This window comes from Glycine max, chromosome 2 (assembly GCF_000004515.6).
Source record: "Glycine max cultivar Williams 82 chromosome 2, Glycine_max_v4.0, whole genome shotgun sequence".
NCBI classification, from domain to species: domain Eukaryota; kingdom Viridiplantae; phylum Streptophyta; class Magnoliopsida; order Fabales; family Fabaceae; genus Glycine; species Glycine max.
The window spans coordinates 39,633,938-39,651,312 of NC_016089.4; the positions used below are offsets into that span (position 1 = coordinate 39,633,938).

The following is a 17,375-nucleotide window of genomic DNA, read 5'->3' on the forward strand; positions in this document are numbered from 1 at the left end:
ATATTGTATAATTAAGAATGACTTAAAGAAATTAATTACTACTACCTATAATAACAAGATACTTCTATTTTTTGATAGTTCATCACTTAAGAACTCCACAATTAAGTGTGCTTGACTTGGATAAATTATTAGATGAATGACTTTCTAGGAGGTTTATCATGAAATGTGTGAGTGAGGACATAATATACTAAGAAGTCTTGTATTGGTTTGTGGAAACAATCATCAATCCTAAAAGCAACTGGGTGTTAGGTCTAGACGACCATGTGTCTCATCCAACCTAGATTTTGATGTATAACATAAGTATAAATTATTGATATTTCAATGAGTTTTTGACAAGTGGACAAAATTATTATGTAAAGGAATATCGTCCACATCTATAGAAAGTATGCTTTGTTTTAACCTAGCATCCGACACACTATATTCAGTGAGCGTCCACTCTTGTGCATAACAATATAACACGCTATCATAAAGTAAACTCATGCGTCCAATCTCAAAGATTGTATCAAGGAAAAAAGAAGTGCTCATGTACTATTTTATTCGCATTCTATTTGCCTCTCTTACATTTGAATAGCTAATGTTTAATTTTTTTTAAAAAAAAAGACAATTTAGAAGAGAATAGAAGGCTTCCATGGAATATTCTCTTGAAGGTCGCTTTTAGAGCGAACAAAAACCACATGACGCTATTTATACTTCATATAAATCCTCGTCATTTAGTGCTTGACACATCGACCAATTCCTCTATGTGAGACAATGGTCCTATCAAGATAACGATACAAATCCTACAATGGATATCTCACTGAAGTCTATAAAAGAATGTCTCCCTCAATGAAGTAACAAAAAGAAGAAAAATGAGAAAAAGAAAGAATAAGACTGCAAGAAATATTCAAGGAGAAACTCTGTTATTCACACAACAAGTTTTATATTGTCATTATCTTTTGTAAAGAAAATAAGTTCGTATTTGTGCTTAATTGTATATTTACTCTTTGAGTGTTAAGAATACTTGTATTCAATCAAACACTTGTTTGTGAAAGCCAGGAGTGGCTTAGTGTTAAGAACTACTTGGGTTCTTAGATTTAGGGGTAATCTAAGAAGATACCAGAAGTGGTGTTAAGAATACTTGTTTGAAAAATGGAACCTTTTACTAGTGAGTAAAGGAGTAACAAATTAGAATACTTGTTTGTAATCAGTTATTGATTAATGGAACCTTTTACTAGTGAGTAAAGGAGAATTGAGCGTAGCTCAACTTGAGTAAACTAGTATAAACCAAATTGTTCTACTCTCTGCCTATTACTTTATTAAGTATTCTTATTATCTTTTCCTAGCATCATTTTACACCAAGTGCTTATTTGAAAAATTATTTTTTAAGAAACTCTTAGCTGTCATTGGACGACCACTTTGTTCTTTTTCTTCAGTCTGTTTGTTATCAATGGACAACCAATGTTTGTCTCTATTTTATCCATACTATCTCCATTATTGTAAAAAGCTTTATCTTTGATAAACACACTATTCAATCCCCCCCCCCCCCCCTTTAATGTGTTTCTTCCAGTTACATTGGACTAGTGTTGGATGTCTTGGAAATAACTACATATGGAGGGTATGACCAACGAGAAAAATGTGTGAAATGCTATCATGTAAAGTGTCATAAAGTGTGAGCCATCAAGATATCGACTCTTAAAGGCATTACACTTAACATACCACTCAACTTTCTTTTTATTGCATGAATTTGATTTAGATACATTTTCAAGCTTAAGAAATAAATATTCGCTAATTAAAACTAGATAATGTAGACTTTAAACTAAGTTGGAGGACTTAAAAAGAGACTTTGAAATTTTGAAGGACCAAATGCAATGGAATTATTTTTGTAGGTCTAAAACTAATATGAGTCAATATTTGGTGGTCCAATATGATATTTAACCCTCAATTTATTTTACTTTTTCTATAAGTGTTTGTCTGAAAAATTATTCAGATTAATTTATATATATTTAATTATTCATTTAGTCTTTGTATTTGTACAAACTTTATCTTTTATTCCTTATACTTAAAAACAATTTCTTTTAGTCCTTATACATAGTATCTTTAATCTACTTTAGTTCCTATAAATTTAGATGGTAGACACTAAAAGAGACAAAAATAGTTTTTATAGAAATTAAAAAGAATTAAAAATGGTATGTGCATGTAGTGATCAAAACAAATTATTTTTAAATATAGGAATTAAAATGATTTTTTTTTATAGATAATAGTATATAAAGTTTGTGATTTTTTTATATACGGGGATTGCTAATGTCCACTCTAGTTGAAATGTATTAGCAATTAACATCAAAATTTTAGGACAAAAATATTTCTCACGTCTTTTTGTTTTTGTTCATTTATTATAAGGGTATTTTAATAATTTAATTATAATTAAAAAAACCATTTTCCTCTCCTATCACTCCTATTTTTTTATAACTCCACATTTATTTTTTACATGTATCAACCCATGCCATTATCATCTCCCAACAAAAATTGTCATAAAAGAGGAGAAATAAAAGAGATTTTTATGTTTTTATAACATTACTATAATGTCATTAAAATAAATTATTTTAAAATTTTATCTTATAAGAGAGAATTAAATTTGAACCGTATGATTGAATATAAACGGTTAAAATTTAATCTTAGTGTCTTTTTAAGTAGTCACATTATATTAAATTTTAATTTGTCTTTTTAAGTAGTCACATTATATTAAATTTTAATTTTTCATGTTTGATTATACAGTTCATATTTAATCATCTCACTCACATATAATATGTTTCATCTCATAAGATATATATATATATATATATATATATATATATATATATATATATATATATATATAGTCTTTTTTTGTTAACACACTTGTACTAAAAAAAGAATGTATACATTGACAAATCCATATATATGGGGGTGGTGCTGTTCTAATTGGAGTGTTTTATTAATCAATACCAAAATATTTAAGATAACCTATTATTTTTTACACGTAACACCCTATTATTATCTTTCAGCAAAAATTATTATAAAAGGGGAGAGAGAAAAGAGGTTTTTATGTTTTTTAAATTAAGTATTAAATTCTCATAATATTTTTAAACTAAATTATTTTAAATAAAAATGTTGATTTTTTTTATATTAAATATTTTGATGTTAACTGTTAATGGACTGAATTAGAGTGCAAATTAGCATATATATATATATATATATATATCCCAACTCTTACTCGATCAACTTTTTTTGGCAAGTGCTTTTTCCTTTCTTACCATACACTTTATTTGATTCATTGGTAGAAACAGCAACCAGTAGGTCCCAGGCCTCACGCAAATCGCCAAGAGAATAAAAGGTAGAATTATTATGAAATTTTTTAGGCTAATAACGCGTATAATGATGGAAGAGAGTAATAGACCTGTGTCATTCACGTTTAATGGCATAAATTGTTGTAATGTAACCAACAATCATGAAGTGATAATTACCAACCACAGTAGAAGTCCTAGGCATATCTTACTTCTCGAATGAATCACAATATAAAAATACACTTTGTGTTATGTATCTTGTGCTACAAAAATTAATTCCGTGATTAAGAAAAGGAAACAAAGGATAAAATATTTCGGAACGACACCATCGCATGTATAGGCTTACCACCACTACTGTCATACACTTCCTTAACGTCAGGACGTCACACTAGGTAGCTTAAGCATGCTAATTAGTGAATAAGATTAAGTTTCAATTTTGTTGTGTTGTGTAAGAGTTCTATTGTTTGGTGTAAATAAAAGGGGTTTACCTGTACTTTAGGTCTCACAACTATTGTGTGATTTTAGTTTCAATTATGCCATCAATTAATCGAATCTCCTAACTTTCTTTTTGTTTATAATAAATAAATCTCTTTGTTAGCTTTAATACATTTTGTTGATGTGACAATATTGTCTAACACAAATGTTAACGCATTAGCTTAGTGGGGTTCAAATCCCACCTCCAATACTATGTCGATTTTCTTTTCTCATTTTTACATGTCATGTAAACACACCATGCTAACATGTCAATGATACATCAATATTCATATCAGACAATATGTTAATTGTGATGCCAGTTTGTAAATGTCATGTTAGTCATTACATCATTAGCTAGTGTCATGTTAAATATTTAATAAAAATTTGACAAGAGGATTTGAATGTCAATGGCAAGAAAGTTGAGAAACTCATTTGGCATAATTGGTTTTCGAGAGATGAAAATTGTATTCTGATATCCGTGGGACCAAATATGCAGTTAAAAAAATAAATGAAATATAAATACATATACATTTTTTATAGTTGGTTACGTGGAAAAGAAAAAAAGACTTGTGTCTCCTAAAAATAGGTTAAAATATCCTTTCTTCTGTTTTCTGGAACTAAACTTGTGTAGTTACCATTTGAAAAATGATTACAACAATAACTACATACTCAAAGTACTATTTCAAAAATGTGACACTAGTTATATAGTTAGATTTTTTTAGGAACTATAAGTATCATTGAGACAATCTTACTTGAGTCACCTTAGATTACTATAAAAAATATAAATTTTATTTTAAATATTTAACGTAGACTTAAACTTAAGATTTTTACTTAGATTGAAATAATCCAATATCATTTCATCCGCACCACATTCAATGGTTTAACTATATAATTAGATGACATATATTAATATTAAATGCTAGCAATTGATCAAAACTAAACTCGTAATGTTATAGGATATGTACAGGCGGGAGATGATATGCTCAATTGCAAGTATAAAGCTATAATGTGGCTATGATTCCATGGGATTAAGTTTCAATAGTAACTTTGTGCCATTTAGATTAAAACTTTTGTACTTCATGTATGCTTTCGGAGGTTTGAAATTACATACAAATGGAAGGGGCAAAAAATAAATTGATGGAAAGTCTCAAATTCCTGTAACAGAGAAAGTTGGATATACTTGGTAATAATATACATATCTAGTTACATAATAAAGTTGAAGGGCACGCAATTTCTTTCATCCCTAGCTAGCCCTAGCAAATGCCTGAGAATACAAAGACATGATGAATAAAGAGAATTAAAAGAACCCTAAACTAAAAAAGGGAAGAAAAAAATAGCTGTTCTTGAATCTCGAAATTCTTCTCCTCATCACAATTCCTGAAAGTTGAAGATAACCTTTTTGTCTACTGATTCAAGAAGCCCAATTTCATCCACTGACTTATCCTCAACCTCGTTTTCATCATCAATGGAAATATTCAAATCCAAAGAAACACAAGGACTTGTCACCTCCAAAGTTGCAACCATGTCACCACCATTCTTTTCTTCCTCAGTCAGCGGTTTTTGTTTGACCGACGGAGAACAAGCCCTTGACCTAGAACTGAAACTTTCACAGCTTAGAATGATGATAGCATCGCAAAGTGCAACCTCTTCGCCTTTTGAATCCGCAACCCTTCCCCTCTCAATGGCCCTTTTGAAACCAAGTTGAGAACAATAATCTGCTTGCTCTATATCTTCAACAAGAAACACTCTGTGAGGGTTACAAGCCATTGCTTCTGCGAACCTCTCAATGTAACTGCAACTTGTTTCTTCTCTTGATCTTTTGTTCCTGCTATAATCTTCAGTAGAATCTGCTCTTGTTGAAGCAAAAGTGCTAAGTGCAATCGAAACGACGTCGTTTTGGGACCCAAAAACAAGTCTAGCTAGTTCTCTTGCTATTTTCTCCTTGGCTTCAACATCAACACCTTGGAAGAACAACCACGTCTCTTCTTTCACTTCTTCACTGTTTCTCATCACTTTCCCTTTTCTTCTCACCATGCCAGAACGGCATTGCAAAAGGGTGCTCGCAATTTCGGGTATTATGTCTTTCTGCCACGGCACTTTTTTCTCCAAAGCATTGCACAGTGTTTTCAGATTCTCCGTGTTTAACTCTTTGAACTCTCTCACGTGCTCCACTTCCATGATGTCACTGGAAGAAGTGGAATTAGGGTTTGAACTTGGATTTGGTGATGAGAATGGTTGCTTATTGTTATTCTCTGGAATGTACACTCTCAAAGTGGGTTCATTGGTGTTGTTGTTGGTGCCATTGTTGGAGATCCAGAAATGGTAGTTGTTCAATGAATCTTTGGGTGGTTCACCCACTTGCCACTCGTGATGGGTTTGGAGCAAATTAGGATGCTGCTGTTCGTATGAGAAGTTTGAGTTTGATGAAGAAGGTGACACCGAGGATAATGAGAGGGTTTTGTCGGAAGGATAAGGTTGCTTTTGGATTGAACTACACATAGAGTTCCACTTTTTGCAAAGCTCTCCCACTGGGACACAGTTCTGTTGGAATATACGGGAAAAAAAGGTTAATTTTCATCTTATACTGTTATACTGTAACACTATTAAACACTACATACAAATACAAGAGTAAAATATCATGTGTGTAGTGTGTGTAACATAACATATATGGATAACATGTCCTTCTATCTTATCCTTTTTCCTATTCTTCCAATTATAAAATAATACTTTAAAAAGAAAATTAACTATGAGAAAAGATGACATGATTTAATGGAATGTCGTTTCCTATTGGAGAACAAGAAAGAAAAAAAATAAAAACAGGTAATTTTAGGAGTTAGTATAGTACCTAGAAAAATTTAAGACTTTTTTTTAATAAAAAGTGTTTGATAAACATGTAATGTTTTATCAACACATAAGAGAAAAATATAAAAGTATTATAAAATTTATGATACATAAATAAAAAGAAATAAAATTAAGAAGTACAAGTTAGGTTTTTAAAATAAAAAATAATCTGTATATCATTATTCTTTATGAATCATGAGTTTCAACACATGAAAAAGAGAAAAAGGAGAGAGAATTTCCTGGTAATAGTGTCAAAATCCTTAAATTTTGTAGCCTGCCTAAAAATTTCTCTAATTTTAATGCAAACATGGCATGATAACAGAGAATAAAATATAGCATGAATGCAATCCAACATGTTCCTATCAAACGTGTCTGATTGATAATAATGAAGACCTGATCATTATGGGTGATTCCTTTATTCTCATTTTTGTACTGTTGGAGCCATGCAGGAAGGGTTGAACTTGAGTCACTATTACAAGTACTACTGCTTTGCAAGCTTCGAACTTCGGTGGTCTCATTCTTGGTGGAAGGTTCCGCGAAGCAAGGTTGTTGTTTGTGATCATCCCCCACTCCTTCAAGTAAGAGCCAGGTAGTTCTGTTGTCAGCTTTCTCGTTTGTGGGCTGGTTTTGTACACCACTGTGGAAAAAGAGAAAGATGATGATAAATATATGATATGATAAGAATTATCAATAAATGGCTCCATTTATTTCAGGTCATGTTCCGCTTTCAAAGTTATATTCAGAGAATAGTAACAAAAATATGGAAAAGGGAGTCCAAAAGAGAAACTGATTGTCAATGTTAATTGAAAGGAGAAAAAAAATGAAATTAAAGAAAAAAGAAGAAAAAGAAGAAAAATCTCTTTCCTTTGTTAGTTCTAATCAACGAAGGAAAGTCACACTATAATGACTGACGTGTGTTGCTCGTTTCAGTGCTTACACTTTTAACCAAAGTTCTTTTGCCATTGTTAGTTTTTTCTTCTTATATACAGTAACCATTAGAGAAAACACCAAAGAAGAAAGAAAAAACAGTTTTTCCCTATTTTGTTGAGCATATATTTCTTCCAATCCAACTTTTCTTTTCAAGTTTCAATCTTTAAAAAGAAAAAGCTAATTTCATTTTTTTTCCTTTTTCCTACACCCGTTTTCAGCTAATCAACCATTCATCCAACAAAGAAAGAACAGTTGGGGAAATGAGATAGAGAAGATTGAATCAAAGCCACACAACAATCAACAACTTGTTTGAAACCATTGAGAAAGTAAGAAATCATGTCTGAAAAGACGAAAGTTATAACTATTAACTTGAGTAAACATGAAAATTATATATTGAATATATCTAAAACGAGGAAGCAAACACGCAGTAATTATATCCAACTTTACCAAAACTGATTTACCTGTCAGTGATGAGACTCAAGCGCAAGCTCCCCGCAGGAATAGTGATAGGATGAAGACCCCAAAGAGTCTCCAACGATGGCTGGCCATTTTTGCATCTCATGTAAGCTTGAAAAGTGGCAACACCCATCACCCAAAACCTTGCACCATTCTCTTCAACCCCATTCACAAGCTTCCCAATCTCTACTACCATGTGATCCACAGGACAATAACACCCTCCCCCTTGTGATCCACGAGCCCTAAAATCAAACACCCATTTGAGATCCCCCAAATACAAAACATACCCTTTGCTATGTTCACTTGCCTTCACAAGACTCCTAAGCTCCCCCACCTTTTGCTCCACCTCCACTCTCGAAACATTCCCAAAAGAAGAAAGAGAAAGAGAGATAAACTTAACACCCCTAAGAGTACACTCATCACCAACATCCCCTTTATCAACTTTTTCCATCACTCCCCTAACTACACCTTCAAGACTAGTAACACACTCTCCCACAATCACAACACTTCTCTTTCTCTCACTCCCCAAATTTTCAATAACACTAGCAACATCCTCAACCCTAATAGGATCCAACACCGACCCTTTCTCTCCACTGCTATTGTTTTCCTTTGCCTTATTACTATTGTTGTTATTTTTACCACTACCATTATCCTGAGAGCATATTTCCAAAGAAACAGCTTGTTCAACGTTGCTTTTAACTTGGGTGCTAGAGAAACCAGCTTCTCTCATGACTCGGCTAACACTAGGGTCATCCAAGATCGAAATAATGAGTTGCTCGAGTTTTATTTTAACTGCCAAGAGAGGTTGTTGCTGATTCTCGACGGATCCACGTCGCTGGTGGGCTTGAGCGCGTTTGAACGCTGCAACCAAAGCGTTTGAGATGGAGGGGCACGCGTGAGAGTGGTGGTGGTGAGAGCCTTGCAACATGGGGCTAGAAGAAGTCGAAGCCGGTAAGCGATTCAGGGCAACGTTGAAGCAAAGCTCCAAGGCCTTGCACTGGAGAGGGTGGGAGTGGGATTGGAGACACGCGGTTCTCAGAAGACCGTTGGTGATGGAGAGCATGGTGTTCGCCACGTGGAGGGGCGTCACCTGTGCATGGCCGCGACGCTTCGCCAGCGTCACGGCTTGCTTCACTATGCTCGCGGCCTCCGGGGTTAGACCCTGTTGCACGGCGCAGCTTCCAGTTCTCATCTCTGGGGATATGCTATTACAACAATGATAAGTAGTCAGAAAGGTTTTAAATTACGGTCACAGTTACAGTTTTGTTGTAATCTTTGATATTGCAGATAAATGGGACTGATGCAATCGGTTCTGGTTGCATAGACCTCAAAAACCTTGACTTTGCAACTAAAATCAGTTTTTAAAACCTTGATATTGAATTTGATCAAGGTGTTGGTGTTGGCATCTTGGATGGCATGGTGATGATGGTGGTGTTAATATGTAGGGTAGGGTGAGGAACTAGGGTAAGGAGCTAGGTTTTGAAGGATATGAGATATAGCTAGCTAATGTGATGATAATATAAATTGAAGAGTGATTTGATTATTTGGTCCATGGGACTAGTTTGTGTGTGGAAAATGAGAGAGTGGTGGTTTGGTCTAAAAGAAAGACTATAAGAGGGAGGGAGGGATGAGAGAAAACGAGAAAGGGAGGGGACGAGGAAGGGGAGGGTATGAAATTTATGGGGGGTGGGCTGTGCTTTTCTTGTGGGTGAGGTAAATTTGGGGTCCAAAGTCGATTTTGTTGTAGAAAGTGGATTGCATGTGCTGACAAGCAGGACTAGTTCACCAGTATCAAAGGCAATTCAGCTTTGCTCTCTCTCTCTCTCTCTCTCTCTCTCTCTCTCTCTCTCTCTCTCTCTCTCTCTCTCTCTCTCTCATGCACATATACATACACCAAATTTTGTAAGAAAAAGTTTCGGTATTTGTAAGTGGGGGCACTTTAATTTCTCTTTTATGCATAATGTTAACTTTACTAACAATATTTTCTTCTTTTTAGAAGGATGGAATATTAAGCCACGGAAGGTACCAATTTTCCTTTTTTTTTTTTTTGAATCTTGAGTCTCTAATTAAGTAAGCAAGTAAACTCCTTAGGGCATACGGTTTTTAATTACAATTATGACGCGTTCTAGTGTCTAGAAATGAAATATCACTTTTGGGTCAGAAATTAATCTCTTTTCTACTGTTAATTCAAGAGAATTTTAGGGACAGAGAGCTAGTGGAAGAAGTGGAAAATCAATAACCAACTTAATGAGAAAGTTTTTGAAAAAAAAAAAAAAAAGATGACGCTCCTTCTTCTAGTCTATTTTTCTTCTTCTTTTTTTTTTTTTTTATGAGAGAGAGGAAACATCTTTGTCATGAGAGTCTGCCAAAATCGAGGGCCTGAAAAGAGAATGGGGTCTCTATACTCTTATATGTGGGCGAAGGAATCGGGAACTGTATACGACTTTCTTCCGGACCCAAAGAATAAAGTGTTGAGTCTCCCTTCTCTTCCTTATCTTTTTTAAGGATTAAAAAATCCAATACTAAAACTAATTATTGACGCCTTTGAAAACGCATCATCCTGCATGGGGATCAAAACCATAACATTCCCTTCGCGGCTGGTATTACCCCCACTGATTCTCTTTGTCATTGAGAAAAGTTACACCATTAACATTCTTTTATATATATATATATATATATATATATATCACAGGACGTGTTAACCAAAAGCCTGTTAATAAATAACAACATATTTCAACCAATTCAAAAAACATAAATTTATATCAAATTCGAACTAGTAACTAATTCCAAACATTAAAATATTAAAAAAATTCAGATAGAAAAAAAAATCTCAAATATCCTCTATATATATATTATGTGTAGACAAATTTTTTACTGATATAATTAGGTATCAAAATTTTAAAATTACACCTATTTGTTATGTTTACACCAATATATTAATAAAATTTTGTAACATAAGAAATTAACTAATCTAATTGTTGAATCACTAATACTATTTCTCGTGTATGCATATCAAATTTCACATAAATTGAATATTTATTGAAAAATTATCTTAGAATGAATTTTTTTATATTTTAAATAGATATGGTAAGTAGTACCATGAAGTATTAATTTATCTTTTATTTGCATAAAATTTTATAAATACACTATACGTTGTAACGGCTTTCAATTGGAAGAGAATACTTTGTTGGAAAAGGTAAAAGTCTGGTTATAGAAAATATTTTATTAGAAAGACAAAATTCACACTTATGTGGATTATGGGAATACCTTACTATATATATATATATATACCGGAAGAATGTTAACAAATTCCCTTATAAAAATAGGAAGATGAGAGAAATTTTTATAATTTTACCGACTTTTATAATTTAGAAATTATCGTTTAAAAAATGTGATATATTGAATATTTTGTTAATATAAAAAAGTTGATAGAAAAAATTGATATATATTAGAAGGCTTTTGTGCATTATTGCACAAATATTTTTACATTAAAATAAAATGTGTAAGTAACATCATGAATAGTCTAATATAATAAATGATAAAGATAAGTCTATCAAAATTGATAACAGAATTATATAAATAGATTATTAAAATTATTAATGAAGACACGTTATCTAAATAGAAGAGATATATTCAATTTGATATAAAGTTTTAAAATATAAATTTTACTCAAGTAAATTTAAAATTAATTAAGAAATTATATTTAAAATTAGTAAAAAGTATAATTGAAAATAAAATATATTTTAATTTAGAAGTCACGCAGTTTGAAAGAAAATGAAAATAACTTCAATAAAAAAATCATTTAAGAGTGCAGATTTAAATTTATGATTCATTAATGCATAAAAAAATAGTATAATCCATCATATTGCTATAAGGTGAACGTAATGTTTATATTGATAGTTAAATTTTAGTTACTCATATAAATGATTAATCAAATTTTCGGACGAAAATTAATTCGTTAAATACTCCACATCAATATCATATATATATATATATATATATATATATATATATTAAAAAGGAGCTGGCTAATACCATGGTTCAGCTATAACTGGGTTCGATTCGTAAGTAGTAACAAAATCCCAACAAAACTGAAAAACAACAAAGCATAAATTTTCTGCACGTGCGTCCGAGTGTTCACATCTCCTATATCCAAACTTAATATAATGATTTTTCCTGATGCAATTGACTTCAATTTCCTTAGCTGCGTTGCCGATCACTAGTTTTATTATATTTATTATGGGAGACTTTTGACTCCATGATTGATATTATTTTTGGAATAGAAGGACCACTAACTACACTATAAAGCTCTTAATTTTCTCCTTGTTCGAATACATAAAACATTATGGAAATATTTGATAAGCATCATCGTCAACACATCTACAGAACTAATAAGATAAATACTCGGTTGATATTTAAATTTTTTAACCATACTAATAGAAATTCGTTTTTCTTACCATACATATAGATAATACTTTATTAAAAAAGATAAATTAAAATTTGACAATCGCTACTTTAGGAGAAGTTAGTCTAGTAATCTTTTACTACGAAAATATCTTGCTTCCAAAAAAAAAACTTAAGATATTGACCAAAAAATACACAAAATATATTGTATAGATAGAATCGAATCCAATTTGTGTGTGTATGAAAAATATGTTACAAGAATGGAAGTTGTACCCTTTAGGTCATATGTCACCAATACTTTTTTTCATATGTTGTGTATTCTCAAGACCGTATATCGATCGATCCCTTTTTCATATGTCGACCGATGTTATCTAATCCCATCGAAGTAGTAAGGGAAGATGCTTTGGCTTTATCCAAAAGTCATACAACATTATGGTACAACTGCCTAGAGTGCACATTGAGCATTTCAGAATAACTTAATATGAAAAAATGTTTTTAAAATATTGTAATCCAATTGAATGTCATTGAAGGTATATAAATTAATACTTGATCTAGACCCTAGACAAATGACATTTTACACTTGAATATTTCTAGGTTAAGTCTCTTATCCCCTAGACACTATCTAGCTATAGTAACATAAGTGTTTTTGGGTGTGAAAAATGTACCAATTAGATTGAATTCTTGAGGCTTCACTTTCAGTTTAGTGTGTAGGTGTCTTAGATAGGGGATGCCCATTTTAGGTTTGGGGTATAAATTTTCAAGTCTTCAATGTTACCTTTGCATAGAAAGCAGAGAAGGCACATATATAACCCACTCAATCCCCTTCCATTTATCTAGGCGTTCACGAAAAAGAATAACATAAAGAAATCGGAGAATATTTTCGAACGTAGATATCTCCCTTTCACTCCTCCATCAACTACTCCACTTTTACTTGTTTTGTGCAATGACCCATGACGTATCATTAATGTGTGAATCAGCCAGTTATAATTTCAGTGCGTGTCATCTTGAAAGAAAGAAGTTAAATAAAACATGCTAAGGAAACATTACAAGAAAGAAAAAAGGGGGAAATGATCTAATAATCATATAGAAGAAAGTGAGTGATATAATGGATAACTAGTTGATGAGCAATCAATGAGAGAAACAGTGCAAACCCACTCACATAACCATAGACTTGTCTCTTTTGATAGGAAACTAGAAGGTATACATACATGAGCATTCACACGACATTTTGAAAAGACCAAAATACATAACGTCATGTTTGGGACATTGCTAACACGACTGGCTGCAAATTTTTTTATTTATTTGTTCACATATGAATCTGAATATCTCTTAATCCAGAACCAAAGACTAAATCATCCATACATTAAGATTCATTTAAAAGATGGACTTTTTTAACAAATTCTTCTTAAAAGATCAAACTTCTAATCGCTACTAATCCAAAGTCATAGATCATTTTATCCGAATATCATGATTCATTTAAGATATTAATTTTTTAACAGATTTTTTTTATAAACATACAAAAATTAATATCAAATTTTTGATCGGCTGCAATTGAATTAAACATGTATAAAACTATAATTTATACAAATTTAATTGGTCGAAACTTTTTTTTATAATTTTTCTCCCTTCTCGTGGTGTTTTGTTTTGTTCATTAGGGCATGACCACTATTTGCACAACACGTGACAAGCGCACGCCCCACAAGACAAGTATATGTGCTTAGAATTACTGAATTAGGATCCAAAAATGAATCTGTTATCAGGTAATCCAAATCTAGAAACTGTTTATAAATTACTTTGTGGTTTTGGTTACAGTGAGTGAGTGAGTGATGAGCACAAGCATTCACTGTAGATAACACCTTGAAAGCCCAGGGTTTCAGTCAAAAAGTCTCTTGCATCTTTGTTGGCCTAAAAAGACTTACAAAGGGCACCAAATTATTTGAACACAAAGCACTCTGCAATGCTAGCTAGAAAAGGAGTGTTTGAACGAAAGAGGGGAATATATACACCCTTGCTTACAACACAACCCATCATTTCTCTCTCTCTCTCTCCCCCACCAATAACGGTTTAACTTGTTATGTTTTTAAAATACTACAAAGGATAATTGTTATAATTGTAATGTATATGAAAAAAGTCATGCCCTAACAGTTGAGTTGATCTCTAAATCTGTTTGGACAAAACACAACGAGATTTGAGGCAAAGTGAAAGCTACAGGACTATCTTTTCTCTTCTTTCAGCATCACACCAAACTTCCCTCTCTCTCTTGATTTTCCTTCAAACACATTTTATTAGAGAGCTCCAATTTTAATATACCACCCTCCATCCATCTTTTGCCTAAAGTAAAGCGCTCTATCATAAAGCAATATTAAAAGTAAAATATGGCATTATCTACTCAAAAGGGACGCTCATTTTATGCTTTTCGAGCCTTCAAATAAGCATCTTCGACCTCTACGTGGCCATGTGGCTGAAAGCAATATCCAAGTGAAGAAGAGAGGGAAAACAAAACTATGAAGAGAGAGAAAGAAAGTGAAAAAAAGTAGTTAATAGTATTGGGGCAGAATGGGCAGCTTCAAAGGCTAGAACGGGGAAGAAAAAGTTGCTCTAATTTTGACATGACAGCCTTGTTAATGTAAAGGTGATGGAATTACGTACCATACACTCCCTCTTTTTCCCCAAAAGTTTCTCATTAATTTATGCTCAATATATCTGATATGCACCAAAACGAACTTGGGTTCACTGAATTGTGAAGACTTATAGTATTATTATAAGGGTCATTAGTATAATTAGGAATACAAATGATTACTATACCTCGTGTTATCTGCGCACAACCGCAGATGACAAAGCAAATCTAGGTATTTCATGGCAGGCTACATGTATGTATTGAGATAATTAAAGTATTGCATATAATGGGGTGGTAGTGGGTGAAGAATCTGAAAGTGTCCAATGTGACAGTCCTTGTATAAACTCAAAAACATTCATTGTTTTTGCTTTCGTTGATTTTAGAAAAAAGTTAGATTAAATTCTAACCCGAAAATTGGTGAATTTTTTTAACATATTAAATAATTAATCCAAATAGATGACTACATTTAGATGATGTTCTTCACCATGCTAATTAACTATCAATTGTAATTTTATATTTTTTATCTTGACAATAAGTATTCTTTTTTCTAAAGATAATCTTGTTCAAGTTCAATAAGTATTTATCAGATATATATTTAAAATTTAAATCCAATCCAAGATATTGTTTAAGCTGAAATAACCTTAGGTGCACCGGCTTCAACGCGTTTGGTAGCAATTGCAACCCTATATTGAGTTCTTCATAATCTTAAATGTTAAAAACCTTACGTTAAACATTTCCAAGAGCCGTTTTGTATCATGCCCTCCTTTATTAATAATGGTATATACGCATGACATTTTCATACTAAAACCATGCAAAAACGTCAATGAATATTACCAGAGACATATTTCTGCAGAAACTCTGGTAAATGGCACCAGCTTTTACTGAAAGCAGTTGATGGGAAACAACTCCACATTGAAGTGGTAACAATAATTAGCAGAAGCCATATATGGTCAGAATCTGCTTCCTTCCTAAAAGACTTCTATTTGGCTGAGCAAAGTAAAAGGTGGAAAAGGGAAGGTTAAAATAGATGAATGAATAAAAGGAGCAGAAATAACTTTCAACCCAAGCTTGACAGTGAAAATGGAAACATGTTACTTTCCCCATCGTTATTCAACTTGGCATAATTGGACATCTACATGATCAAAATGTTAGATTGACCATTAGTGAATCACAAATCAAACGAACTAATATGATTAAACCACATCTCTCTCTCTCTCTCTCAAACGAATTATTTATTAGGTCAAATGTTCAAACTTCACTCGCAAAATTTGCTCTTAATATTTATAGCTAGCCAATTCAATCCAATTTGTAACAATTTAACATAACCCCTAAGTATAAAAATAAAAAAAAAGGTTAACATAACCGATTATAACTCATTGAAAACATAATAACTCATTGAAATTTATTACCCACTATGTCTTCAATTGTATTAGCCATGTAAAACCATTTTTTTTATGCTTATGCAAAACCAGTTTTCACCTGGGAAAAACGATATGATGTGCTATATTTTGGAGTGGTGGCTCGACAGGAGAATGAATGAGCTAGTTAGTGATTTAAACTCGAGAGGTGTCACATTGTCTTGAGTTTTGTTTAGTTAAAAAAAAGTCTCAGTTATAAAAAAATAAAAAAAAAGCTAGAATAGTTAGACTTAGCACTCCTAGCTTGTATACACTTTAGTTTTCTCTATTTTAAGTGTAGATTCCCCCCCCCCCCCCCCCCCCCCCTAATTGCATGAGCTTATTCTTCATGTTGGGCTTATTTCCAAGTGGTTACAAGTCTGTTTTTGGAGAATTGCTACTCTCACTCTACGTTTTGCGATGCCCTCCACCCACGTGAGTGAGTTTTTACATATTTTCAAAATTATTCTTTCCAAGGAAACATGATTACATTGAACAAGTATACAACATAATTATGTTTTTGTTACATATATTTCGGGTGGAGAAAACATATACAAACATCGTGTTTCCCTTATGTATTTTTAGGATGAAAAAAATGATATCCACAATGTTCACAAATATTCATTTTTTATTTAAATTTTTTTATAATTTAATCAATAACAATTTTAGCATTCACTATGATTAAAAGGATCAATTTTTTTAGCAAGGTACGAAATGTATCATCAAATATTCACTATAATTCCACGGGTTCTAATTTCATTCAAGTAACGGGTTCTAGTCAATTGAAAGGATCTTCTAATCAATCTATGGATTATTTTCAATTCCATTATGAATGAGGATTAGAAATATCACACATTGATCAATCAAAGAGAGATTCAACAACTAAAAGAAAGATCGATTCTTTGTTGGGATCCTTCCTTTCTTCAAACTGAACGAACAGAGATAGAATTAGAACAG

At 32.3% G+C, this 17,375-nt stretch overlaps 1 protein-coding gene across 1 annotated transcript; it reads right to left on the minus strand.

Moving 5' to 3' along the window:
• Positions 1-4,925: 4,925 nt before the first annotated feature.
• Positions 4,926-9,738, minus strand: LOC100807485 (protein SMAX1-LIKE 3). Its single transcript, XM_003518143.5, has 3 exons — positions 8,006-9,738; positions 7,008-7,251; positions 4,926-6,314 (listed from the first exon to the last, which is right to left on the minus strand). The coding sequence occupies exons 1-3, from the start codon at positions 9,190-9,192 to the stop codon at positions 5,142-5,144; spliced, it is 2,604 nt and encodes an 867-aa protein (XP_003518191.1). The 5' UTR covers positions 9,193-9,738; the 3' UTR covers positions 4,926-5,141.
• Between the last annotated feature and the right edge of the window lie 7,637 nt (positions 9,739-17,375).